Here is a 26,375-nt window from a genome sequence, read left to right as displayed (position 1 = left end):
AAAATTGAGAGAGGAGATGGCCATTAGAAGAATGCAGAGTATTTTGAGGGGGAAAAGGGTAGGGGGGAGGGAATGGGAGTGGGGCGGTACTGAGAGAGGGAAGCAAGCATAACAGGGAGAATGATAAGTTGGTCAATGGGTTGAGAAGCAGCTAATGGGAGTATGCTTGAGAACGAGAGTGGTAGGTGGGGAAGGAAATGGGGTGCAGGGAGGAGAGTGGTAGGTGGGGAAGGAGATGGAGCGCAGGGAGGAGGGATAGATGGGGGTCTGGCTCGGCAAGCAGTAGTACTCAGGGGAGATAGGACAGAGGTGGAGGGAATAAGTTGAAGTGGGCCGATGGCGGGAGAACCCAGGCTCCGTAGGATGCAGCGCTAGTTGGGCAGCGCAAGTAGTCCCGAAGACTAGTGGGTGGAGGCCAAGGTAGAAGAGGCAGACCGGAACTCGGGCAGAATCGTTAGAGGGCAGCTGAAGCTGAGAGCAGGCACATAGATGGGAGCAGAGGCCGTCGGACGTGAAGGGAGTAGACCGGGTGGTAGAGGGCAGCTGGAGCAGCATGCCGAGGTGGAGGGTGGTCATGTAGATAGATGCAGGTGAGTTAGCGGAGGTTGATGTACGTGGGGAGGCAGGGCAGCACACTGAGCAGCACGTAGTGTTGGACGCAGACTGCTTAACGGACCCAGTGATCCCTTCAGGCCGTCCTCTGGGGACATATGGTTGAAGACTTTCGTTCAGGTGTGCTGATGAAGATTTGCTGACAGGGCCGGGTCACAGATCAGCGTAGGTGTGTGCGATCAGTGTGTCCCCCTCGAGCCAAGCTCGGTGGAAGACAAACGTTCCCGGACTCTCAGAGATCAGTCAAAGGCAGGAAGATTCAATCGCATTGTGCTGTTTCAGCACAGCGCCTCGCCAGGTTGTTGGAGCCCCTCACCAACGGTAGAGGTGGTCGGATACCGGCAGACCACGGAGGATACCAATATTGTAGCCCTGTCCAAGCGGAGGGGAAGAAGGTCGTAGGGCTGCCAATGACTCAGTCCGCCCACAGCAGGACGGCCGTTCAGCAGTGGAAGGGGGGCCAGCGCGAAGGAGGCTCAGAAGCAATGGCGCAGTTAGTTCGGTCGCAGCGCCTCCCCCGTGCAGGTCGTAGTAGCGGTCGGTGACAGAGCTCGCACGTAGCAGAACCGCCCGAGGAAGAGGGGCCAGTGCGGAGGAGGTTCAGAAGCAATGGCGTAGACAGTTTGGTCGCAGCACCTTCCCCTTGTAGTTTGCGGCAGCTGTCGGTAACAGAGTGCGAACACGGCAGAAACGAGGGTGTCCATAGAGGCACAGGATTTGGAGGATTAAAATAAACCTACCGGTTTGCAAAAGTGAAATTGAAGATTATACGGTCTTCAGCAGAGGTGATTCAGCCTGAAGGAAGGGAGATGTCGGATCAGGCATCCGATGCTTGCGCGCCCCCTGGTGGATTCAGTATTGCACTGGTGGTTCAGTATGATTACACAGATAACACAGAATGAAAAATTATATGATTGTAACATGGCTTTACCAACACAGCTCTTTACACTGTAATAATGAGTCACACCGAGAATAGCAATGCACAGCCTTCATATTCATGAGATGCTTTTTAGATTCTCTGCATTACTAGAACAAAACACACACAGGGAAACACAATATGCCATCATTGTACATTGAGCATTGTAGGCGAGCTAAAAGCAAAGAAATATACACTCATTTACTGACACATGCCAGTTTCATAAACTGTAAAAAAAATTTACAATTTAGAACACTTTCTGCTTCTAACATACCAGGCAAATGTTTCCCTCTGTCTGCCCAGTGACAGTACTGCTGCTCTCCCCCTGTTCTAAACTTGGCAAAACACACACATTGTTATATCACAACCATGAGATAGCCACTGATCTTGCCAGCGTATTTCTTTTCGCAGGCCGTTAACGTAGCACAGGAAAATGCAGAACATGAAATGGCTTCCCTGCTGCCTATTTTACCCATTTGGAATGATCAGTGTAATTTTTGGCAGTCGCACGCACACGCCTCTCAATCAGTACTGGATGCTCACCTAAGAAAATGTCTGAATAGTTTGCAAAACCATTGAAGGACAGGCGCTCTGTGCCCTGGGCTGCTGGACTCGGATTCCCCTCCTTCTCAATTTCTGGTGGCAAGGCCTCTTTTCAGCTCTGACCTACACTTGCACACGGAAGCCCCCTTCTCCTTTGCAATCTTACTACTCCCCCTTTTGGCAGGAAAAACCAGCAAATAGCCAACCAGCCTCTCCCTCCACTGTCTCTTCTTTTTAAAGCCTCTCTTCTACCTCCCACTTCACATATATTCTCCTACACTGCTCCTGACTGTGATGTCATCCCATCAAACAGCCACCCCCTCTGGACAGTCAAACCTCCTGGAAGGTTCCAGAGTTAACACGTGTCTCTTTCCTTTCACCTTTTACACAGAATTCAGCTCAGCAAGTGGATTTCCTAGCTGTAGCAACTTTCCTTTCGGCTTCCTGTGCTGGAGGTTTTACACAATGGACCCAGTTTACTGCGCATTCCATGTCTTCTAATGGTCACGTCTACATCGCAAAAGCAACTTTTATTAATTTCTTCTCCAAGCAAAATCGTGAAGCCTGTGCTTCTAACTTTATGAAGAAGCCCCGTTTGTACCAATGATTTGCCCCAACGATTTTCATCAATGCACAATGGACTGAGCTGCCTTCAATATTAGTAATGTTTTAGACATTAGTAGATTAGGGTGTTACCGGTTAGTAATGGTTATTCCTACATTTCATTGCAACTCAGTCCATGCCATGACATGCCATAGTATGGTGCATTGTGCTATGGTATCTGCTACTATGCAATGCTGAATCCAAACCCCTTTCTGTTTTGTTTTGTATGAATTCACAGTACTGACTCACACCGAGTCTCGCACACTATCATACCTCTTCAGTGTTTTTGATAACATTCTACCTTATTAGAAATGGAGTCTGTAACCCCTACATAACGCAACATTGTCCTGTCAAGGCTAATGAGGCCACATTTCAAGCCTTTGCACAGCACATCTCTCGAACATCTTTCCAGGAAGACTTTTTTTTTCAGCCTAGAGTGGGTGAAATCCACGTTTTCTTCATGAAGGCACCTTACCTGTCGTTTCACAGATCTAAAGTCATCCTGCACACAAACCCTACGTGTATGCCTGAGGTGTGAAGGCATATACCTCTGTAAGCACACCCCAGATTAAATACAACCCACTAGGGAATAACACCAAGAGATAGTTTTGCAAGGATAGCAAGGTTTTACTTGTACAAAATACAATTCCAGCAAAGAAGTCTGCTGCTCGCGAGCGCTCTGATGTTTCATCATCAAACATGATTTTAGAAGTACAAAACACGTCATCTCTATATGGGACATTTTGGTGCTCCCGATTGGAGGCACCCTATACAAGGGCCTGCTCCATGGGGGATGCTATTCGCTAATTGGGTGGTTCTTCTCCGTCGATCTTGGCGCACGTGGGTCAGCTGGGCTCATACTCGCAGTGAAGGTCATGGCACACTTTTAATACAAATTATCTAATCTAAGCTGAACCTGGCTATTCATCCATTATGGCAGGCACCTGGGCATCACAGGAAAGGGGTGCCAGGGAGAGGGGAGGATAAAATACAATCATACTGACCCTTTATTAATACTGCAGTTCCCACACCCAATCTGGGGGAAGGGTTGGTGAAGTGTGGCCGGCTCTCGCCTGGCTTGGTGGGGCTCAGAGGCCCCATGTCAGTTTAGTTGAGATGGATGGTCGCAGCGCAGAGCCTGGTACTGTCTCATACTCATCGCAGGGTGCATTCCTGGAAGCAATACTAGATATTCGCAACACTGGAGGGACAAGAGGAAAATGGACTTCCATGGGAACAGGGTTTGCGCGGAGCAGGCCTTGTGTGCCAATAGCTTGGCACCTCTGTGTGAACTCTGAACGGGCGCATCGCAGGCCATCAGCGTGTCTTTTCTTGGCCTTATATAAATTATATAAAATGGAGTCACAGGACAGGGTAGCACTATTCACCTACTTCTATGTGCTATAGGGCCTTTATATGTGCTCTGGGGGTGGGGGCTGCTCCCCCCTTGTGGGTTATATTGCTTTGTATGGAGTTTGCCTAACTTGGAAGCGCTTAGGGGGGTGGGATAGGCTAATCTCTATCACAACATGTGCCATCTGCATTTCACCTCAGTGAGCCAGCAATACTTCCAGTATTCATTCGGCTCTTCTATCTCGCTGACTGAACGTTCTATACAGTCCTTTGACATGGTTCGGGCCCTAAAGTATTAGGTCACCTGTACGTAGTTCTTCCGGCAAACCTGGCAATTGTTAATTACATTTGGGCCTTCTGGTCCTGGGAAGGCTTGTTCAAAGCCTTCAATTTCCAGATGGATCAAGGCGTGCATCACTTTTTGACACCAACAAGTTGGCAGGCCTCTCCTGGGCAGACCCAAAGCGCACTCCACCAGGGCGGTGGCAACCACTAATGCTTTCCTCTCTGGGATCCCACTAGTGGACATTTGCAGGACAGCTAATTGGAGTTCGATTCATACGTTTACCAGGTTCTACTGTGTCTACAGGAACTTTGCGGCAGAGTCCAGTGTTGGCCAGTCTGTTCTTCATAAACTGTTTGCGTGAGGTTAGTAGGTCACCACTGGTTAGTTACTGCTAGGAGCTTACCTATGCTCTTTTTTAAGGTTATACTACTGCTTTGTAATCTATTCACAACATGTGAATCTGTGAAAGATACAATGCTGGAGAAGGAAAATGTTACTTATCTGTAACTCCTTTTTTCCAGCATTGGTATCTTTCTGAGATTCACATGCGACCCTCCCACCTACCCCACTTGCTCTTCTTGGCTCATACTGCTACTCGCGTGCGCTTGCCAAAGTCTGAAGAAGGCCGACGGGGGTGGAGCTAAGGGAGCTGTTCCAATTGATTATGCTAGAGCACAAAAGTGACTGAAGTGTTCAGTTTAAGTTTAAACTACTCAGTTGCTGAGGATTCCCAGCCTGACTGGTAGTATTCACAGCATATGAATATATGAAAGATACCAATGCTGGAGAACAGGAGTTACAGGTAAGTAACGTATTCCTTGAAGGGTATACAAGCTTGCCCCTGAAGAAACAAGTTCGACAGATGGTGGGAGCAAGTCAGATAAATCATTAATAGTTTCTTCTCTAGGTGTATCATTCTCTCTATCATTGGGCCCTACTGTGACACCCCAGTCGTCTGCTACCGCATCCACAATGAGAGAGGCAGTAGTGACCCCCCATATTGTCCTCCTGCCAAGTAATCTTCAAATGTGAATGAGAGGCATTTCCCACAAGGACCTTTCTCAAAGTCATTTGCATAGCATTTAAGATATTAGTGGAAGGCTTAACTTCCACCCAGATATTGTCCTAAAGCTTCACCAATGAGGATAATACCAAGTTCAAATCAGATAGAAGGTAGGTCTCTAGGAAAGTCTCTTTCAGGGGAGCCCGACCTGAATCCAGGTGTTGGTGAGGTAATGTGGGTATTATATTGTAGTCTGCATTTATATAGCGCCATTTTCCCATTTGTATGGCCTCAATGTGCTTTGTGTTTGAAACGCCCTTGGGGGACCAAAGCCCAGGTGTGAGAAACGCATTCCAAGAGTAGAATTTAAGATGCCTGTGTGCATTTGGCCGTGATTAGGACTTAGCAGGGCTGGCTAGGCTTCAGTAAGCAACCCAAGAAGTCAGGTACGTGGGCGAGTGCTGAGGGTGGCCATGACAGAGTTCTAGTGCAGGAGACTCGATGTGTACCCAGCTAGACCGAATTTGTCTTATGTTGTCGCTATATACTAATGGCAGAGGAATTGAGGCAGGTCCAGGGTTTCAGTGCCAAATGAATGTGACCAGCTAGACCGAATTTGTCATAGCCATAGCTGCGTTCTAAAGTGCTTGAATGGAGAGTCGTTCCTGCGGCAGATGTCCAGCAAAGTGGTGCTTTTATACATGCCTTAAACTCGGATGGAGTTCATCTTTGATGTCTGGCCCGGCTACCCCAAGTGTGTCAAGGCGATAAGCTGTTTGTACGAGAGTGTCTTCTAGTGTGTGAATCTCCCAGATTATCTTTGAAGATGGCAGGAGTGTTTGAGGGTGAGAAATGTGTTGAGGGAATTTCAGTGGAGCTAGGTTCCTCCAGATATGCCATAACCAGAGTATCTGTGACTTTGCTCCTTCACGCCAGTCATTAATAATGTAAGGGTTCACCTTGCCATGCCATTTGTTAGGGCTTCAGCCTGCTTCTGTTAACCCCTTAAGTGCCAAGGGCGAATATGCTTGTCCTTTTTGCATAGACTTGCATAATAACCTGGCACTTAGTGGCACTAGGCTTCAAAGACTTCACAACCAGCCAATTACCTGAATTTAACTGTCAGAAAGTATTAGACACCAGTCGCCCTTGTGCACTGCACTTCCCTGTGCTCTCTTGTTTAGATATTAAAGGAGAGAACACTCCTCGCAGGTTAAAAAAAAAAGCCATGAAAAGCAGGTAAAAATGAGCAATACATTTTTCCACATGCCACACGGACATAGTATTAGGTTAGTGAAGGAAAACAAGCTGTGAAGCCTCACCAGTGCACGGGCCGGCTGCTTCCGACTACTTCATAGAGGAAGACCAACAGCTGGTCATCAGTTGATCAAGGATGGATGAGGGGCAGGTGCATATACATGATGTTTTGGTCTTCACAGATTACTATAGCACCACCTTTTCTACTTATAGAAACAGATCTAAAGCACCTTGCTGTAAGTCTACAAAAAGACCCTATAGGGCCTATGCTCCCATGGGCCATCTATCAAAAGCCTCGGACAGCTCCAGAGTGCTCTCGTCTCAACATACAGCTAACAGCCGGGCAGCAACAGTATAGTGCTTAAGTAGCACTCGCTCCTCGCGATCTGGAGAGGCAGAATGTTCAGCCTGCTTAGAGCTCTACAGGCTTTTCCAGACTCCACGGTCCAGCCACAGCTCCGGAGACTGCGGACTGCAATTGCAGAGCCACCACCGGAACAAGAGCATCAAGCCATACCACAGCGTAGCAGGGGTCGCTTCCTGCATCTCCATCCATTGCCAGTTTTTATATTGTCTTTTCTCATTGGGACGCCCACAGGGCCTTTTCAATGCAGCACACAGAGAACAGCGTTTGGTGCTTGACCACCAGAGGAGTATCTTGGGTGGAATATCTTACTGTACGAGCAGTGATGTCACTCGTCAATGCGTGCATGTGGCTTGTCTGCTGCAGCAGGAACCGAGTGTGTTCAATATGTGCTATACATAACAGGGTTTGAAATTAAGATTCAATGAGCAGGAGCTAAAAGCAGATACTAGATATCGGGCATCACCCAGTAGGCAGGAGCTACTGCTGGTGAACCAGGCCCACTGCGAATCTAACTTCCACATCAGATGAACACTTTTAACTTTTTGCCAGTTATGTATGTTCCATTGTGTTTAAACCTGTCATAATTCATATTTATTTACATTCTCAAACTTTCAAAGTTATTGTCACATATGCATGTATGGAAGGCATCGGGGAACCTGGGGAGCCAAAAGTAGCTTCTGTTAGCTGTTGGTTTTAAGCTAACCAGGCTCTCCAAGGGTAGAAGCAGTAGCTAACTCCCAGCAATTGCGAACCCTGCAGATAAACAATCCATATGTTAAAGCAAATGGCACAAGCAAGTAGTACTAACGTATTACCAATTGAGATTGAAACTAAAATCTTCATCTGGAACGAAGTTGCATAATATTCCCCTGTGATTTCATAGAAGAATTTGTTTAAAATCCTCCATGGATGAAATCCAACAGCATACTGTAGTTTGGCTGCTCAGAAGAAAAAGTTTGTGCAGCAGCATTGTGCCTCACCAGTTTGCATTGCTTATAAATAATACTGGCACACGAGTGGCACCCGTGGCATAAAGGAAGTTGTAGGGCATTACATTTTTTTTGTTTTCAACTTGATTTTTATTTGCATTTCTTATTCTCACAACAAACAACCCATAAGAAAGAAAGAAAGAAAAACACTTTCAACCAGTAAAGAATTCACCCACCCCCATCGCCCTCAACTCCCTGATCCAGGGGAAACTGTTCAACTTGTATTCAGCTCCAACTTGCTCGCAAAAAAAACGCTTCGCTTACAGTTCTGCCTCGTCCTGAGGTTCTGCAATACCCAGCAGTGTCATCGACTTCGGGCACCATGCTCTGCGTGCCCCTTCTTTTAGAAAGTTTATCAATTCAGCCCAATCCGACCTAAACTTCATATGCTCTCCTTGTATTGAGTAAGTGAGCCACTCCATAGCTAGCACTGACCACATTTTGGTCACCCATTCATGTTTATATGGTGGCTCCTTGGACTTCCATCAACGCGCCAACACCAAGGCCACCAACAACACCATTATAACATAAACCTTTGCGCCGGGACTTGATGGGAATGTCTCCCAAAACTCTGCCGAAGCCTATCATGTCCAGACCTCGATTCTTGCCACCCACATTTCCCAGAGTGTAGACCACAGCTTGCCTTATTTGACCCCAAAATGTACCCAATTTTGGACATTCCCACCATATGTGGGCCCATGTGCCAACACCCCCACAATCTCTCCAGCATCCCCGGGATGATAGCGGGTAGATCTTATTTAACCTGACTGGGGTTAGATGTCATTGGACCATCAACTTTAGCCAGATCTCCCGAATCTGGAGGGACCTTGTTAATCTCGGTATTTGAGTCCACAAATATTGCCATCCTGGATCCCCGATAACTGCCCCTGTATCCAACTGCCACTTCTGCATATATTTTCTGGGCGGGGGGGGAAATCTTCCCCCTCCTTTATATACTTATAAATGGACGCCGTCAATCCCCTGTCACCCGAATGTGTATCCAAGTATTTCTCGAAGGGCGTTGGCGGTCTTGAGCCAGCTTGACTAATCTCAGAGTGGGCCAGCCAATGTCGCAATTGTATATAGCCATATCTGTCGCTCATCTAAATTGAAATCCAGCTTGCACCTCTCAAATTCCTTAACTGTACCCCCCTGATACACATCCCGTAGCATCCGACAACCACCCTGGTACCATGCATCAAACCCAGTGGTATTACATCCTGGGGTAAATTGTGGGTTTTCGAATATAGGGGTATATGGGGAGGGGAATGTGGTAATATGGGATCCCTTCACTGCCGAGTCCCACGCCTCTCCCACAGTTGATGTAAGATCGCTTGCATACATTTGAGGGGTTCTATCTGGCCTTGGCTTCCAGAACATTTCCTCCAGCTGCCCTGCCACCACCACCCTATCCATAGATCGCTAAGGTTTCTTACGATCATCCTTCTGCCAGTCTCTAATTATTCTAATTTGGGCCACTAGATAGTACCCCTTAAATTCCGGCACACCCAATCCGGTGACTAGGGGTCCTCATAAGAGATGCTGACAGCCTTGGTTTCTTGCGGTTCCATATAAACCTGCTTGTGATCTTGTGTAGTACCCTGAAGAAGCTATGTGGAAGGGCCGTAAAATGATATAAAAGCTGAGGAAGAACCACCATCTTTAGTACATTAATGCGTCCAAGCCAGGAAATGTTTAGGGGACCCCATTCAACCAGTTTTGATTTAATTTTCTGTAACAGGGGAACATAATTTGCCCTAATTAGTTCTCCTAGTGTCCTGGTAAGGTGCACTCCTAGGTATTTAATGTGCTTAGGATCCCATCTGAAGGCGTAGGTGTTCCTGATATATCTCTCTGAGGATGGCATTGGCCCCAGACAAAGAATTTCTGATTTGCTTGGATTCATAATCAGCCCTGCAACCTGTCCAAACCGATCCAGTTCTTCGCATTGCGCTGGGAGAGACAACTTTTGGATCTATCAACGTGAGGAGTAAATCTGCAAATGCAGCTACTTTATGCTCTTGCCCCCCAAATGGTATACGCTTTATATTTACTGCCTCCCTGATTGCTGTTAAAAAAGGCTCCAAGTGGAGTGCATACAGCAGTGGGGATAGTGGGCAGCCTTGTTTGGTACCTCCCTCTACCAGCACCGGAGCTGATATCCTCCCATTAATTGCTAGCCTAAGGGTCGGCTTTTGATAATTGGCCATTACCCGATCAATAAATTTAGGGCCAAACGCCATCCTATGCATCATGGCGAAGAGGAAGCTCCACTCCACCCGATCAAACGCCTTTTCGGCATCTATTGCCAGGAGGAAAGCCGGAACCCCCTTCCTGTGGACTTTTTCCGTCAGGTGAACTATCCTCCTCACGTTATCAGCCGTCTGGCAGCCCCTTATAAAGCCTGCCTAATCCTTCTGGACAATTGTGGGCAAAATGGAGTCCAATCTGGATGCCAGCACCTTAGTATATATCTTGGCGTCAACATTTATTAAAGCAATTGGGCGATACGCCCCGCACTTGATCCTTTCCCTCCTTATGTATAAGAACTACCTTTGCCTCCTCCATCGATTGTTTTTTTATGTTTTTTTTTTGGGAGAACCCCAGTCCCTCCTATATGATTAAACAATCTAGTGAGATGGGGGACCAAGAATTCCTTATGCAGCTTATAAAATTTAGCTAAAAACCCATCCGGCCCTGGAGCTTTATTGGTTGCTAGGGTAGACACCACCTTTCTAACCTTGTCGGCTGTTATCTCCTTTTCCAACCTTTCCCTGTCTTCTTCCGGTATAGCTACGAGATTGACCCTTTTTAAATAGCTCTCATGTGCGCTAGGATCCGGATTGCATGAGGTATAAAGGTTTGTATAGAATTTGCGGAACTCCCTCTCTATTTCAATATTAGAGGTGAGCGTCTGGGCCCCTTCTCCCCTGATTTTCAAGATCGTTCGATCCCTTTCTTCTCTGCGGAGCATCCTGGCTAGGAGGTGATCTGTTCTGTTTGCTTTAACATAATATTTTTGCCGCTGGTGAAGCAGGGTCCTTTCTGCTTGTCTGGATTGGGTAAGGTTCAGCTGGGCCCTAAGAGCGTGAACCTCTTTCAAGAGCCCTCGTTTTCTTCCCTGCCATCTGTACCATTGCTTCCTTAAGCCTATTGCCCAACCGATCCTCCTCTAGTCGCATCTCCCTTTCCCTTCTTGCTTTGATCGCTATGATTTTCCCCCTAATTGTAACTTTAAGGGCATCCCACCATATCTGAGGCGAAGTGTACCCCCATCTATTGTGGGTGATGAAGTCTTCAAGTTCTTGTTCGACCTCCTTCGCCAGAATAGGGTCTTTAAAGAAAGTGTAAGGATACCTCCATTTCCACAAGCCTGGGGACCCCTTCGGTCTAGTGATCACCAATAAGACTGGGGCATGGTCTGAGAGTGAGATGGGACCCAATGAGATATCTGACACCTTCCCTAAGCGAGAGCTAGATACCCAGGCATAATTGATAAGTGAGTGTGTTTTATGTGCGTGGGAGTAGAACGTGAATCTGGGCGTATCTTCCTGAGTTTCTCTCCAAGCATCCACCAGCGCAAAATCCCTCATTTTCGCTTTTAAAACCTCTGCGGGGCCACCCTGCGATCCCCAGAGCACCCTACTCCTATTTCTATGGGGCTCCCATGCCATGTTAAAATCCCCTGTTAATATGATATGCGCAGCAGCGAAACTGCTCAGTTTGGTGAGGACTTTTATCATAAATGGGTCTTGACCAGTGTTGGGCGCATAGCTTGTAGCAACCGTGTAGACCTCCCCTCTGCCCTCCAAAATCACTGCCAGGTACCTCCCTTGAGAGTCTCGCTGTGAGTCTTTAACCATCAGATCCTCTCCATCTCGCACAGCAATGAGAACCCCCCCTCTTTTAACGGATTGAGTGGCCTGAAGCAGCATAGAGTATCCCCAGTATCTAATTCTATGCGAGTCTTGGGTTCTAATATGGGTCTCCTGCAGAGTAACCACGTGAGGCTTTTCCTTACGTACATAGCGCTCAATCTTTTTCCGTGTGAGCAGAGAGTTTAACCCATTCACATTTAATGACAGTAAGAACAATTGCCCCATTTTAGCAGATGGAGTTGGGATTGGGATGTGACCCCCAGGGCCTCCGGATTGGGTCTCAGTTGACTGTTGTCGATGGGAACTCATTATAAGGGTTGCTAGGACTGTTGAAATTTCCATTCTCCTGGATCAGTGAGATAAACACTCCCCCAGTAGCCCCCTCCAATTCCCCCCTGGGGGAACTCAGCTGGCTGTCTGCCCCCCTCGTATCATACCTACAAGAGCTACGCCTTAACATATCCCCAGTTTTGAACAACTCAGGATTTGCCCACCCCATTCCAAGCGTTTCACCCTGCCCCAGCTTGCCCCTGCATCGTTGTGAATCTAGTGCTGGTCCGTGATGGTGCTCCTTTTCACTTCGCAAGTGCCCTCCCCGGACTTGCTGAGTAGCTTCTTTAGTCTCTTTCCTCCTGCGAAAAGTCGGGTCCAGCGGGGGGGGGGCCAAGCTGGCCAATTTGAGCCACCTGAGCGGTTTTCCTCTGCCCGGTGTGACTAGCCGATGGGCGATCGAGTTTCACTGGACGCTTAGAGCTCACTGTGGACCATTCCCACGATTTGGGTGTTTTACGACGGGGTGTTGCCCCAGCTGTGTCTGGCAGTTGCTGCTCCTCTATGCCCAGCAGTTCTAAACCCTGCTCGCATGTCGTTATCTTTTGTTGCCTGCCTTGCCAGGTAAAGGACAGACCGAATGGGTGGGACCAACTATATTTTATTTGTTGCGCCCTCAAGTGTTTCAGGACCGGGAACATTCACCGCCTTTTAGCCAGCATCACCTGGGCTAGGTCCTGATATAGGGAAATCTCAGAGCCGTTATAGGTGATTTTACCAGCTTTCCTGGCCTTTTGCATAATCTTCTCCTTCGCCGTAAAACTGTGGAAAGCTACTAATTCATCTCAGGGTTCAGCCCGAGAAGGCCCCACCCTGTGGACTCTGTCAAATTGGAGATCCAAGCCCGAGTCCTCCTCGATGAGGTCAGTGAATATGGTTGCTTGCGCCTGCTTGAGGTCCTGGGCCAGGACGGTCTCTGGGAGAGCCCTAACCCGGATGTTGATGCGCCTAGAGCGATTCTCCAACTCCTCTGTCTGTAGCTCCAGGTTTTGGGTTGCCACCGCTAGGGTTTCCAAGAGATTCTCGGTCTTCCGCACGTCTTCTGTTAGCTCTTGTATTGCACGTTCGTTAATGTCCACCCTCTCCTCGATTTTATTAATGTCTCTTGATTTCCCCAAGATCCTCCTCTAGGTCCTCCCTCAGGATGTCCATCTGTCTTTGACCGGCTGCCATAATTTTATCAACCATTTCCCCCAGGAATTGTTTGAGCATTCCATGCGTAACTAATACATCATGGGGGACCTGTGTGGAGCTCTGTGTCGAATCTCATGGGCCTTCATCCCCTGGGGGACCCCCCCTCCTCCATCTCCTGCGACCAGATTCTGGTAAGAGTCACTTCTTGAACTTTCTTTGAGTTCTTTGGTGCTATTGGGGGGTCCTTGACCCTGTTCCTGGACATTATGAAGAATTGTGGATAAGAGGGTCGTGTGGGCGGGGTAGGGGACGGCCCACACTGATCCAAACCTCGTTGGTGTAATGAGGGGTCCCCCCTGGTTCAACTGTGGTAGGGCCCCACAAGACCCGAGCCCCTCCAGAGGCCTATTCCAGTCCAAATCTTAATGAGCTGCAGGATGTCCCCCTGAAGAACCCCAATGTGGCACCAGTCTAGACGGCGGGGACCCCCTCGCCCTCTGATTTAATCTGGGGCCGTCTTCCACCCTCCGGCGTCCCCCCGCTCTCTCCTTACTTGAAAGGGGGCTCACACGGCAGCAAAGCCCTCCTGCAGCTGTGCCCTGATCCGGGGGCCGATCCCTTTCTGGTCGCAGCTTGCGGCCGATGATCTCCGTCCCGAGGCCGCTCATCACAAGCCTCGGGCCTCCGCTCAGGGCAAGCAGCCGGGCTCCACGCCTCTCCAGCTGCACAACATGGGGCAGAGTTCCTCGGCGGCTCCCGGCGCTCCACCTCAGCCGCATGCCGGCGCCGCCCCTCTCCACCACCGGGAACCGAGACCCACCAGAGGAGCAGCGTCTCCAGCGCTGCGTGCAGCGACAAGCCCAACGGCGTGACAGGGCTCCCCGAAAAAAAAACGCCACGCTTCACAAGCCCGCCACAAGTCCTGCCGCGGAGCTCAGCCACGGCGCTGCGTCAGCTGCAGCCCGACTCCTGGGGCTTCGACGGAGCAGAGAAAAAACAGCCGGGGAGGGCTGGTGATCACTGCTAAGGATTTGTTGAGCCCGTCAGGGGCGATGCTGTTCGGGGAGCTCGGGCGACACGATGTTTACTAGTGGCAGCCATCTTGGAACCTCAGGGCATTACATTTTTATTTTTAAATCACAATTTAAATCCAAAATATTAGCCATTGGTATCAATGAGTTTGTGCAGCAATTGAGTAGAAGCCAAATGATGTGTCTCAATATCAAAACAAGGCAAACGCTATAGTCTAAATCGAACTCTAAGCTTTACCTTGAAACTAAACGTTATGCTATTGATAAAAAATATTTTAAAATCCTGCTACGTGGAAGTACATATTTTCACACCAACTACTTTTTCAAGCAGTCAAAAAATGTGAGTTTATTTGTAAGTTCAGATTGTGTATATCCTTAATACCATGTGTTTGTGTTGTCCTCAAATATTAACACTGGTGATTAGCGGATCACTTGTCTGTGAAGACATTAATAACTCTTCGTACCTTATGTACCAAGTGTTATTGTTCTTTAGCACATTGCTGGTGCTTTGCTTTCCCAGTAGCTATATTTAAAATCGTGACTGTACCCTCGCCCAGTTGTAGTGGTAGCAACCCTGGTGCGAAGGTGTTTGCCAAAAAAACAGACTTTATAGTGAAACAGCCAATGGGTGTAATTTTAGGGTGAACAAGGGTGTTTGTACCCCCAACTTTCGTGGCACACCATTTTGTCCCCCTCCTTTGGCAGTGGCCCATTTCCTTAAGATGTCAAGCCCCCAAACCCCCCCCTCCCCCCCCCCACACACACACGTTTTCAGAAAAGTTACTCCACTGAAACAGCTAAAAAAGTTCATTAGGACCCCTCTGGGTAGTACATCATGTTTTTGAGACACAAATGCCGTAGTTGAGGCTGGATTTAGCAGGATAGTTGGTCAGATGATTGCTCTGCCGCTAATAGACAGGGCGTCATATCCTTGTCTAGGACTAGGTCAACTAAGCAGGTGAAATGTGTTTGAGTAAAGATGCTTTGCGATCATACCAATGGTATATAAGGCGATATACAAATGCACAATAACAGTAACAACAATGCAAAGACTGTATAGGTTGTCACATGTTATTAGTTTGCAACAGTGCTTTCTTTTCATTGTAAAATACGCATGTGTGTCACTTCTCTAAACTAATCTGCCTTCTACTTACCGCAACCAATTTACTGAAACAAAGACCTTGGACTTATTGCTTTTTCATTTGTTGCAGTATATCTATTTCTGAGTCATGGCGAAATGGAACCATAACCCATCAGAAAGAGATTTGCTATAAACATGTGTCTAATACTTATTTCATTGTTTACAGCCGACTTGCAAGAAAAGCTGACGGACTTCCTGCCAAAACTGTTGGATTGCTCTACAGAGATTAAAGGCTTCAATGACCCGCCAAAGCTACCTTCCTGTTCGACCCATGACCTGTGCGAGCGTTTTTCCCGAATCATGCTTGCACTCATCCGGACCCCAGCGGATGGAAGATGAACTAACCAAGCCTAACCACATTGTATAAACTTTTTTTAGATCTTAACCCTTGCCTTCTTGTCAATGGGTTTGCTTGTTGCTGCTATAGTTTTTAACTTTTTTATTTGATTAAATGCAAAAGACAAATGACTGTACAGATTATTAGCCAGACTACAACAATAGAACTGAGAATCGCATGGCAATCAGATTTTATTTTACCCAGGACTGATAAAACAATGCAAGTGATTCTGGCAAAATATCCTTTTGCCGCTTTTCTTTTACAGTGTTATCTTGCTTTTACCTTAAAAACATTTTTATCACCAGCTTTTTATTCAGTCTGTGTGACTGCAACCATTTTAGGTGTCCATTGCCATGTACGTACATGGTGAGTGGTTGCTTGTAAATGAAACGAAAAGAATAAAGTTTTATTTATGGCTACATCTGCTTGCCCATTACTTTCTGTATTCGCTTCTTAGAAGATGTTTGAGGGATTGCCCAGATTAATTTTGAAGTACCCAAATTGCTCTGCTTTAGTCCCCTCCATTTCTACTAAGGATTCACTGTATTGCAATGGTACTTCAAAAGGTTGGCATCTTAATGGAACGTAATCAAAGCAGTAATGTAATACTATTTCCAATAGATTCCTTCCTCCCACAGTCTAGCTTTGGCCATTTTTTGCAGCCTCCAGGTGGGCACACTGCCCCTTCAGATCTGCTCAGTGTTGTTGGTCCCTGTGATTCCTAATAGGATGTCATGACATGGATGTATGAACTTGGTTGGGCCCCATTACCTCATTTCCTTTTTTATGCATCCGCAGATGCTGCTTGAGAATGCTAATTTCGAGGGGATTGGGTCCTCCGACGTATTCCATATCTATGACAGTAATCACCACAGCTGTGCTGCTTCGGAAAATCTTTCTGCGTCGATGACGTCGATACGCTGTCCTCGAGGGCCTTCGTCGAGCCAACGTCACCGGATGTTATAAGTAGGACGTACAACACCCATAGCCTCAGTTACGTTTTTTCCGCGAACGTGTTTGCTTCGGAGATCTCGGCGCACCTCGATTCTATTGAATCCTGTTCTTTCGGTTCTTCGCACCTGTTTCTTCATTGAGATTGTAATGATGTCTTCGGCTTCTTCCACCCCGAGGTCCGGGTTTAAGAAGTGTCGGGTGTGCGGGTCCAAGATGTCGCTGACGGATACGCATGAAGCTTGCCTCTGGTGCCTCGGGGAGGACCATGGTACGGACGACTGTGTCGACTGCCAATCTCTCACATCGAAGGCCTTGCGGGAGCGTAAGAAGAAGCTGTCGGTCGGTAAGGTGGCCAAGCCCCGGAAGTCGCGTTCCACTGGTCTTTTGACGGATGATTCGAGGGGTGACTCTCCGCATTGTTGTCGTGAGTCAGGGGATTCTCAGTCTGGGAGTCGGTATCGCCATTCCAGGAAGCGCCATCACAGGTCGCCTTCCTCGTCCGAGGACTCCGCCCGTCGGCGGGTTGCATGTCCCAACAAGCATTCCACTCCTGAGGAATGTGATTCCTTCCGAAAGGAGATGTTGGCGATTTTTCAATCGCAGGGCTCTGGTCCGTCCGCGCCGTCTGAGGATGCTGGTCGTGGCCGTGCTAGAGACGCCGCTCCTCCGCCTTTGGGCTCGAGCAGTCATCGCGAACACCGGGCGCCTTCGAGGTCCCGGTCAGACAAGGATGGTCGCTCTAGTCATGCCCATTCCAGGTCCCGGTCCTTGACGCCCTCGAGACCCCATGAACCTGTGAAGTCTTCGAGGAAGACATCGACGCCTGCGGTGCCGAGGTCGTTGAGGGACTCTCTCTCGGCGCCGCCACCGAGGAAGTCGTTGACGCCATCAGCGCCCAGGCTGTCGAGAGACCCGCTCGGGGTTCCGCCCTCGAGGTCTGTGTCAATGCCATTGAAGTTGTCGGCGCCACGCTCGACGCCGATTCCGTCGACGCCTTTCGAGGCCCCCCAGGAAGGCGCTGGCCAAGGCTAAACATGTCTTTGTTCCCTTTTCTGTGCCCTCCTTCCAGCCTCTGGATTACATTTCTGAGGTGGATGAGGGATCTGAGGAAGGTGTGGTTCCTCCAGAGGTTCCTGATGACATCGCCATCGTTTCTGGTCATAGCCAACTTGAGGACCTGCATCAGTCGTTGCATGACGCCAGTGGTCTGGACACCTCTCCGGAGGTGGAGTTTGGTAGGCCTGAGCCTGGCACGCATGCCGAGTCCTCAAACAGGTGCCTGGTGTCGAGGGTCACGGATTACCTGGGGTGGTCTGCCCCTCCTGGGGATTTTCAGCAGGATGACTGATATCCTCGACCAGGGTCCACCAACTGACCCGGTGCTGCCATTCCATATGGCCTTGCAGAGAAGGGTGGCTTCGGCTTGGACTTCTCGGGAGAGTCTCCCGGCAGTGAGCAAGTCCTTGCCGAAGAAATATCGGTCAGCCAGTGGCGACCCCTGCTACTTGACCACTGTCAGGGTCCGGCTTGACTGAATTCCACAGGAGCTGATGCTGGCCCCACAGACCCTCACCAGGAGTTCACCTCTCAACCCTTAAATATAAGCTGAGCTGAAAACCCCAAGAAAGGGAAAGGGGAATTTGGAGAAAATAACAACGGAGACACTGCAGCCCTGCAACCTTCTGGTAGGCTCTGGTATCTGTGGTAAACAAATACACCTGGTTACTTATATGATAATATAAACTTCTTTTCCAAAATTATTCTAAATAAACTCTAAACTCTTTACCTCTTAAACCTCAGTAAAAGACTTAGAGGCTAATAATCTGTGTGGAATATCTTGTAAATAATATCTTGTGTAGTGCATATAGTTCAAGCCACTCAAGTCTCTTTAGAATCCTAAAGTGATGGCCCTTGCAAACACCTTTCAGAACTAGATATTCTTCTTGCTTCAAAGTTCTTATAACTCTATGTAGTTTTAAATGCTTTTATAAAATGCAGTCTTTCTCTGAAGTATTGAATTCCATTTGCATAAATTACATTAAATACATTAAATACACATATAATATTAAATAAATATTCTTTAACTTTCTGGAATGCTGCTTTCCTTCTGCGTGTGAATGGTTTCCTTATTTACACAAAGAACGTATAGTTTCTTCCTATATAAGCGTGTGCATTAAACACGTGAAATCAGAAGACGTGAAGAATTGTCCTCGCGTTTAAAATACACACGCGATTCTTTACCAGACCCGCGCGTGTGAAAAAAATACGTAAACGCGATAAAAATAACACGCGCTAGTTAACATGGACTCGCGCTCTATCGCTACCGAACTCACGCGGAGAAATGAAACGTAATTCAAGTAAAATTGTTCACGCGTTAAAAACAACTCACGCTTAATCAAATGGACTCGCGCTCTATCGCAAACCAACACGCGCTTTCCCATGAAACGTCTTTCGCGTTAAAAATGTACACGCGCTAAAATTCACTCGCGCAATTCATTTGGGCGCGCGCTCTATCGCTCTGAATACCCGCGCGCTTTCAAACACACGTAAACGACGACTTGCGAGCTCGCGCACGCATTAAACAGTCTTGAAGAACATTACACGCAGTTAATTAACTTTAAACTTCTACGCACAATCTTCAAGCTTGTTTTCCTTATAACTTTAACTGTAAATGTCTCTTTTCTCAAATAATTTTGAAACTTAATTCTTTAAGGTTTCTTATAAAAGAAAATGAAAGTTCAATGTGACAGTCTTAAAATCTTTAAAAGAACGATCCCACCTGATGTCTTCTTGTTCAAACTGGATCAGCTAACGATATTCTTACTTCTTTGGTAGAGTTTCTGAGCTCTGAAAAGGCCTTACTTAAGGAGCTTAACTAATGTACAACCAGCCACTGAATTTCTATGGATGAAAGGCAGTTTAGAATCTTGCTCACCTCCCAAGAATCAAACCCATTGTCCTTTCCACCAATCAGGCAAACCAAACATATCATTGTTCCTTTAACCAATCCGATTAAGTTTCTTTAGCTCCATCTTGACTTGGGCAAGCACAATGTTAATTCCATGTACAAACTCTTCCTTTTACTAACCCAGCCAGCTCTGAAAGCACAACTAACCCAGCCAGCTCTGAAAGCACAATGTTAATCCTGTTACTCTTCCTGTTACTAACCCAGCCAGTCCTGACAATCACGCACCCTACTCAGGAGAGTTTGGTGGTGCAGGCGGCTACGGCCCCAGCAAAGCAGACGTCATACCCTACCATCGCTCCTGATAGGGATGACAAACGTTTTGACAGCTGGGCGAAGAAGGTATTTTCTTCTGGGGGTATGGCGTTTCAGGCTGCAAACTCTGTTTGTGCCTTGTCTCGTTTCACGGACACTCTGTGGAACTGTATTTCCTTAGCGGCTGATCATATTCCCGAACGGGATGGTTTCCTTGCTATCATGCAGGATGGCAAGGATGCCATGTGTGAATCCGTTCAGTCTGGTCTGGACATGGTTGATTGCGTCAGCCGGTCCATGGCGGCGAGCACCATAATACGCAGGTTTGCGTGGTTGCGGAAGTCGGGTTTTGCTCCTGATGTGCAAGCCCCGCTCCTCAACATGCCCTTTGATGGTGAACATCTTTTTGGCAGTAAGGCTGACCAGAGTCTTAAGAGGTTGCAGACCTCCAAAGCTGCAGCGAATTCGTTGGGCGCTGCAGTCAGCCAACCTCTGCCTTTTTGTCCTAGGGGACAGCAATGGAGGGGAGGTTCCTTTCGATATTGCTCGTCCTTTAGTTAATCGAGAGGAGCTGCAAGTCAAAGGGGCAACCGTAGGAGTGCCAGAGGTGGAAATCAAGGTGCCAAGGCCGCTCGAGCAGTTGCCTCTTTGCCCTCAGGCACTGCCGCAGCCGCTTCAGATCAGTCATGAGGCCCATGGTTCGCCAGTTGGGGGAAGGCTGGCGCAGGAACTTGTAGAATGGCATGCCATTACTTCAGATGTGTGGGTTCTGGAGATCATAGCCCACGGCTACTGTCTTCCTTTCCAGCAGAGGCCTCACGACAATCCACCGGGGAATCTCTCTTTGAAGAGTCCGGATCTGCTCCTTGCGCAGGAAATTCAATCGCTGCTGGAGAAAGGCGCCATAGAACTAGTGCCTGTAGCGGAGAGGAACAAGGGATGGTATTCCCCTTATTTTTTGATTTCGAACAAAGACGGTGGATTGAGACCCATCATGGACTTGCGCGGTTTGAACAAGCTCCTCAGGAAGGACAAGTTCAAGATGGTTACTCTCTCTCAAGTCCTCCAGGCCCTTCAACTTCAGGACTGGCTGATGTGTCTGGACCTCAAGGACGCTTATTTTCATGTGCCGATCAATCCCAAGCACAAGAAGTACCTGAGGTTCACGGTTGCCGACTCACACTTTCAGTTTCGGGTCCTGTCGTTCGGATTGACCTCCGCCTCAAGGGTCTTTACTAAGCTCATGGTGGTGGTGGCAGTGTATCTCAGAAAAGGGGGGATTCACGTCTACCCCTACCTGGACGATTGGTTGATCAGGGCACGCTCTCCTGAGCAAGTCCTGGATCATCTGTCCGTCACCTGCCACTCCCTTCACAAGCTGGGCTTCTCCCTCAACTCAAAGGAGTCCCACTTGATGCCAACTCAGTGGCTCCAGTACATCGGAGCAGTGCTTGACACGTCCCTGGGGCAGTGTTTTCCTCCCCAGGTGAGGGCTCACCACATTCAGCAGATGGTGCACAAGTTTCAACATGCCCAGACAGAGTCTCCCAGCGTTTGAGTTCTTGAGGTTGCTTGGCCTCATGGCATCCTGCATTCTTCTGGTGCCAGAGGCCAGGCTGCGGATGCAATCTCTGCAATGGGCTCTCAGGCTCCAGTGGTCAGTCCTCCGGCAAGATGTCGGACCCAGTTCAGGTTCCGCCCTCGGTCGCCCAGGACCTTCTGCGTTGGGCCGTCGAAGGCAATCTGATGAGGGGGGCTCCGTTTTGGCTACCCTTGCCGTAGGTGATGATCGTGACAGACGCGTCCCTCATGGCATGGGGTGCTCGTGCCTACGAGCTCAACACACTTTGGGGAGTCCCCCGGATGAACCATTCAAAGAGAAATTTAATGGCCCAGTCTTATCTCATACTGGGTCCCACTCCGTAGGTTATTAACATCACCACACAGAATGTAATACACAGTGCACTGAATTTTTCATTTAATATAAAAAAGTTGTAGTTTTATTACATAGGCCATGGGTCCTACGTTTCACAAAATAAAACAAAACTAGAACTTTTAAGACTGGGCCGTTAAATTTGTCTTTGAATGGTTCATCCGGGGGACTCCCCAAAGTGTGTTGATCCTGTTACTCATTTGTCCCCTGTATGCTTTTGAGTATTTATCCCTTGTGCGGTAACATGCCTACGAGCTGACAGTCAGCGGTCGTTGTTCTCCGTCGGAGTCCAGACTCGATATCAATCTGTTGGAGCTGAGGGCCATCAGGGTTGCACTGAAGGCTTTTCTGCCGACTGTGCGAGGAAAGAATGTCCTGATTCTGACAGACAACACAGTGGCCATGCACTACCTTAACAAAAAGGGGGAGGCAGGGTCACTTCCTCTGTGCAGGGAGGCGATGCAGCTCTGGTTCTGGGCCATCCAGCAGGAAATTTCGATCTCGCCAGTTCATCTGGCCGGAGACGACGCTCTTAGCAGGCAGAGCGCGAACTCTCACGAGTGGGAGATGGCTCAGGAGGTTCTGCTGGAGATCTTTGCCCTTTGGGGGACCCCTCAAGTGGATCTCTTTGCCTTCAGTGTCAACCGGAAGTGCGAAAGGTTCTGCTCGCAGGAATTTCCTCCAAGGGGAGCCTTAGGAGACACGTTCGTGGTGGAGTTGTCCTTCCCACTGCTGTACGCGTTTCCTCCAGTCCCCAACATCCCGCAAGTGCTGCGGAGGTTCGGTTCCCGGATGATCCTCATTGCTTCGGCATGGGCCCGGAGGACGTGGTACCCGGACCTTGTCGACTTGTCCATCTGCCCTCCACGTCGTCTTCCCTACCGAGACGATCTGCTCTCACGGGAGGGGGGTCAGGTTCTCCATCCAGAGATCAGATCCCTCAACCTTCACGCATGGCTTCTGAAAGGTTGAGGTATAAGGATTGGGACCTCCCTGAAGACGTGATGAGGTATTGCTTTCGGCCAGACGGCCGGCAACAAAGTCCCGTTGCCATTGGAGAAAGTTCTGCGACTGGTGCAGGGTTAAGAATGTGGATCCTTTTTCATGTGACATTCCTGTGGTTCTGTCTTTTTTGCTTTCTTTAGCCCACAAGGGCTTGCAAGTGGGTACCATTAAAGGTTACCTGTCGGCGCTGTCCATATTTAAGCGATCGTCTGAGGAGTGTTCTTATTTTAAAATCCCTTTAATTTCTCAGTTTCTGAAAGGGCTCACTAATGTGTTCCCTCTGTCACCTTTTCAGGTGCCCGGTTGGGATTTGAACCTTGTTCTCAAGTTTCTAACGGGTGCTCCATTTGAGCCTTTGCATTCTTGTCCTTTGAGACTGTTAACCCTGAAAACTGTATTTTTAGTTGCGGTCACTTCCGCTCGCAGAGTGAGTGAGTTACAGGCACTGTCAGTTAAGCCACCCTTCACTGTGTTTCATAAGGACAGGGTTGTCCTTAGAGTTCGTCCTTCCTTTCTTCCGAAAGTTGTGTCGGAATTTCATTTGAGCCAGAAGGTCATTCTTCCGGCATTTTATCCTCCTCTGCATCCTGGTAAGGACGAGGAGAGGCTCCATAGGTTAGATCCTAGGAGAGCTTTAAGTTTCTACATTTCACACATGTCCCAGGTCAGAGTGGACGATCAGCTCTTTATTGCTTACGCTGGAAGGCGTTTGGGACAAGCTGTTACTAAACAGACTTTGTCTAGATGGATTATCTTGGCAATTTCTGAATGTTACCGCTTGGCGGGTAAGGACCCTCTGGTAGGCTTACGGGTAGCCTTACAGCCCCATTCTACTAGGGGTATGGCTGCCTCTACTGCCCTGCAGAGGGGTGTTCCTATTCGTAACATCTGTGAAGCAGCCACTTGGGCTTCGGTCCATACTTTTGTACGTCACTACTCCCTAGATTCTACCCATGGGCAGGATCTGGCCTTTGGCAAAGCAGTACTTTACTCTGCAATTTGATTGGGCATTCTAAATGTGTATATTCTAAATTCTTTTCCCACCTCCTTACGTTGGTACTGCTTTGGGAGTCTGTCATAGATATGGAATACGTCGGATGACCCAATCCCCTCGAAGAACAAGTTACTCTCTTACCTGGTAACGTTCTTTCGATGGGATGGTCCGACGACGTATTCCATATCGCTCCCTCCCTGCCTACCCCGCTACAAAATTACTTATGAGATTGCAGCTTACGTTTCCACAAGGCTTTCTGTGGTCATACTGGCAGGAGATTGGTGCCACCCTTTCTGGGAAAAAACTACAACTGAGGCTACGGGAGTCATGCATCCTACTTATAACATCAGGTCACGTCGGCTCGACGGAGGCCCTCGAGGACAGCGTATCGACGCAGACGCCGAAAGATTTTCTGAAGCAGCACAGCTGTGGTGATTACTGTCATAGATATGGAATACGTCGTCTGACCATCCCATCGAAAGAACGTTACCAGGTAAGAGTAACTTGTTCTTCTAGAATGTTTATCTGTGTCATGTCTTTCTTTCACTCCCAAGGCCTCAGACATAAAGCTTTAAGATCATGGGAAGCCCATGTCTGTGGCAGATCTGCACTGGCGTTGTTTGGTTCTTGGGGCCGAATCATGATACCAAGGTCCATGGCTCCTGCCAATCAATCCACCAAGTGTCTGTTATGGAGCGGATCACTAATCGCCACAAGAGTGGGAAACTTCTGCCTAGTACCTGACTCCATATTAGAGCCTTGCCTTCATCTTCTGAAGGTAAATGGTTCCGACCCACGCCATGTCCAAGGACCAGGCCGAGTCTAAACCCAATGAGGAAACCAAGGACGAAGATGATAGAAGAAAATAAAGCACAGGAGCTCTTGTTCAGTGTGTGCTTTTTCTTCCAAGAAGCATCACTGTCACTCCTACTCTAGGGAGCCAGCCTCTAACTCTGAGGAATCACCTCCTACACTAGTGGAATGTACGGTTCCCCACTAGCTCATTCACTCTGGGGAAGAGGGAGGAGATCTGGCAAAGGATGTTGCAGCTCTGCTGGTGTATGTAGCCAGGGCATGCCAGATCTTCTAATGCCGCCATCATAGGACCAGCTTCACCCTGCCACTGCATGCCTGTAAATCAGGTTCAGTACTTGGAGTGGAAGTTACTGCTTTGGCTGTATGCAGTGTAGCTCTGATTTCTGGCATTGTTGCCCTGTGTGCCGCCATTTCCCAGGAAGAGCAGACAAGCCTAAAATGTGCCTCAGCATTCAGATATTTGACCTTGTGTCCCTCTAAGAGGGAGCACTAGGTACATTCCCAGAAGTATTCTTTGAGCAGGATGGGTCCTTGGATTCTGGTCCCTGCCATTCCTTATGGCACATCACAAACCACTGTGCCTTTTCAAACGGCCATAGCAAGGGCATTTGAATGACTAGAAATCACTACACCTTTGGTTGGTTTCCAAGATGCAGCATTACCTTAACGGACATCCTTGAAAATTCCACTCCCAAGAAAACCCTCCTCCACTTTAACTGAGCTATTTCAGGCAGTTATGAGAGTCTGATGGATGTCTGATTAGTCTCTGCTGTGGACAGTGACTGAGGTGTTGCTTAGGCGGGGTGGGGTGGGCGCTGAGGGGGCTATAGCCCCGGGTCTTTTGGTTGTAGCCCCGGAAAGTTCAGGTGCTACAACCAAAATGCTAGCTAGCCCCGAGTCCTGCCAGACCCTACGTTAGCTTTGCCCCTGATCTTTTCCAGACCTAGCAACACCCCATGACAGGGATTTGGTCTCTGCTAACCTCCAGAACTGTTATTTCTTTCTACTGATCCTACTCCTGAAGGTGCCTCAGGCATCCATTTGAGGAAGCCAAAGGTTTTTCCGTTCCCAGCTTAAGCCCTGGGATGGAGAGGATTAATCTGGGTGTGCTTGCATGCAACATCTTTACCTTCAGCAGTCTGCCCAGAGGACATTGGGTACCTCTTGCAATGTTGCCAGGAATTCCAAAACAAACAGAAATGTTATAAAAGGGGCGGATGGCAACCTGTTCACCAGAAGCAGGCTGGCGTTACTGAATTAGTCAGTCAGGCAGCCGGTCATACAGAAAATGCTTTATCCAGCAGATTTGCCGTTGGCACACACAGGTTACAAAACATTGGCTCAGTCTAAAAGTTCAAATTCAAAACATAACATTGCATTTTTAAATTCTCATAGCCACATCATAAAATCAAAAAGGATACTTGGATAAGAGCAATAATACAGGCAGGTTACGCATGGAAGCTTCCAGCAGAGCCAAGCATGGTGAATACATTTAGCAACCAAAATAAGTATCATTTGGCATTTCTGTGGAGTGACACAAAGCAAAAGCTTCTAAAATATTTATAACAAGTGTTTTCCTAAACAATGGAAGCAGGTACATTTTCCTCAATTGATCATAGCATTCACAGAATAACAAAAAGTGGACAACGTATTCGGAAACCATGCCACAAGCT

The 26,375-nt window shown here is 48.2% G+C and overlaps 1 protein-coding gene across 2 annotated transcripts in view; it reads left to right on the top strand.

Annotated features, from left to right (window-relative positions):
- Positions 1 to 16,201, top strand: part of USP25 (ubiquitin specific peptidase 25) — a 1,331,637-nt gene extending 1,315,436 nt beyond the window's left edge. Inside the window, exon 24 of one of the 2 annotated variants that reach the window (XM_069636412.1) lies at positions 15,610 to 16,201. In XM_069636412.1, coding sequence (XP_069492513.1) covers positions 15,610 to 15,782 — 173 coding nt within the window. In that variant the 3' untranslated portion in view covers positions 15,783 to 16,201. The remainder of the gene's footprint in view (positions 1 to 15,609) is intronic. The other variant, XM_069636413.1, reaches the window with a different exon arrangement.
- The last annotated feature ends 10,174 nt before the right edge of the window (positions 16,202 to 26,375 follow it).

The sequence above is a fragment of the Ambystoma mexicanum genome, chromosome 7p, assembly GCF_040938575.1.
Source record: "Ambystoma mexicanum isolate Mex_15411 chromosome 7p, UKY_AmexF1_1, whole genome shotgun sequence".
NCBI classification, from domain to species: Eukaryota; Metazoa; Chordata; class Amphibia; order Caudata; family Ambystomatidae; genus Ambystoma; species Ambystoma mexicanum.
Note: the sequence above shows the minus strand (reverse complement) of the source record. Positions and strands in the feature narration are given on the sequence as shown.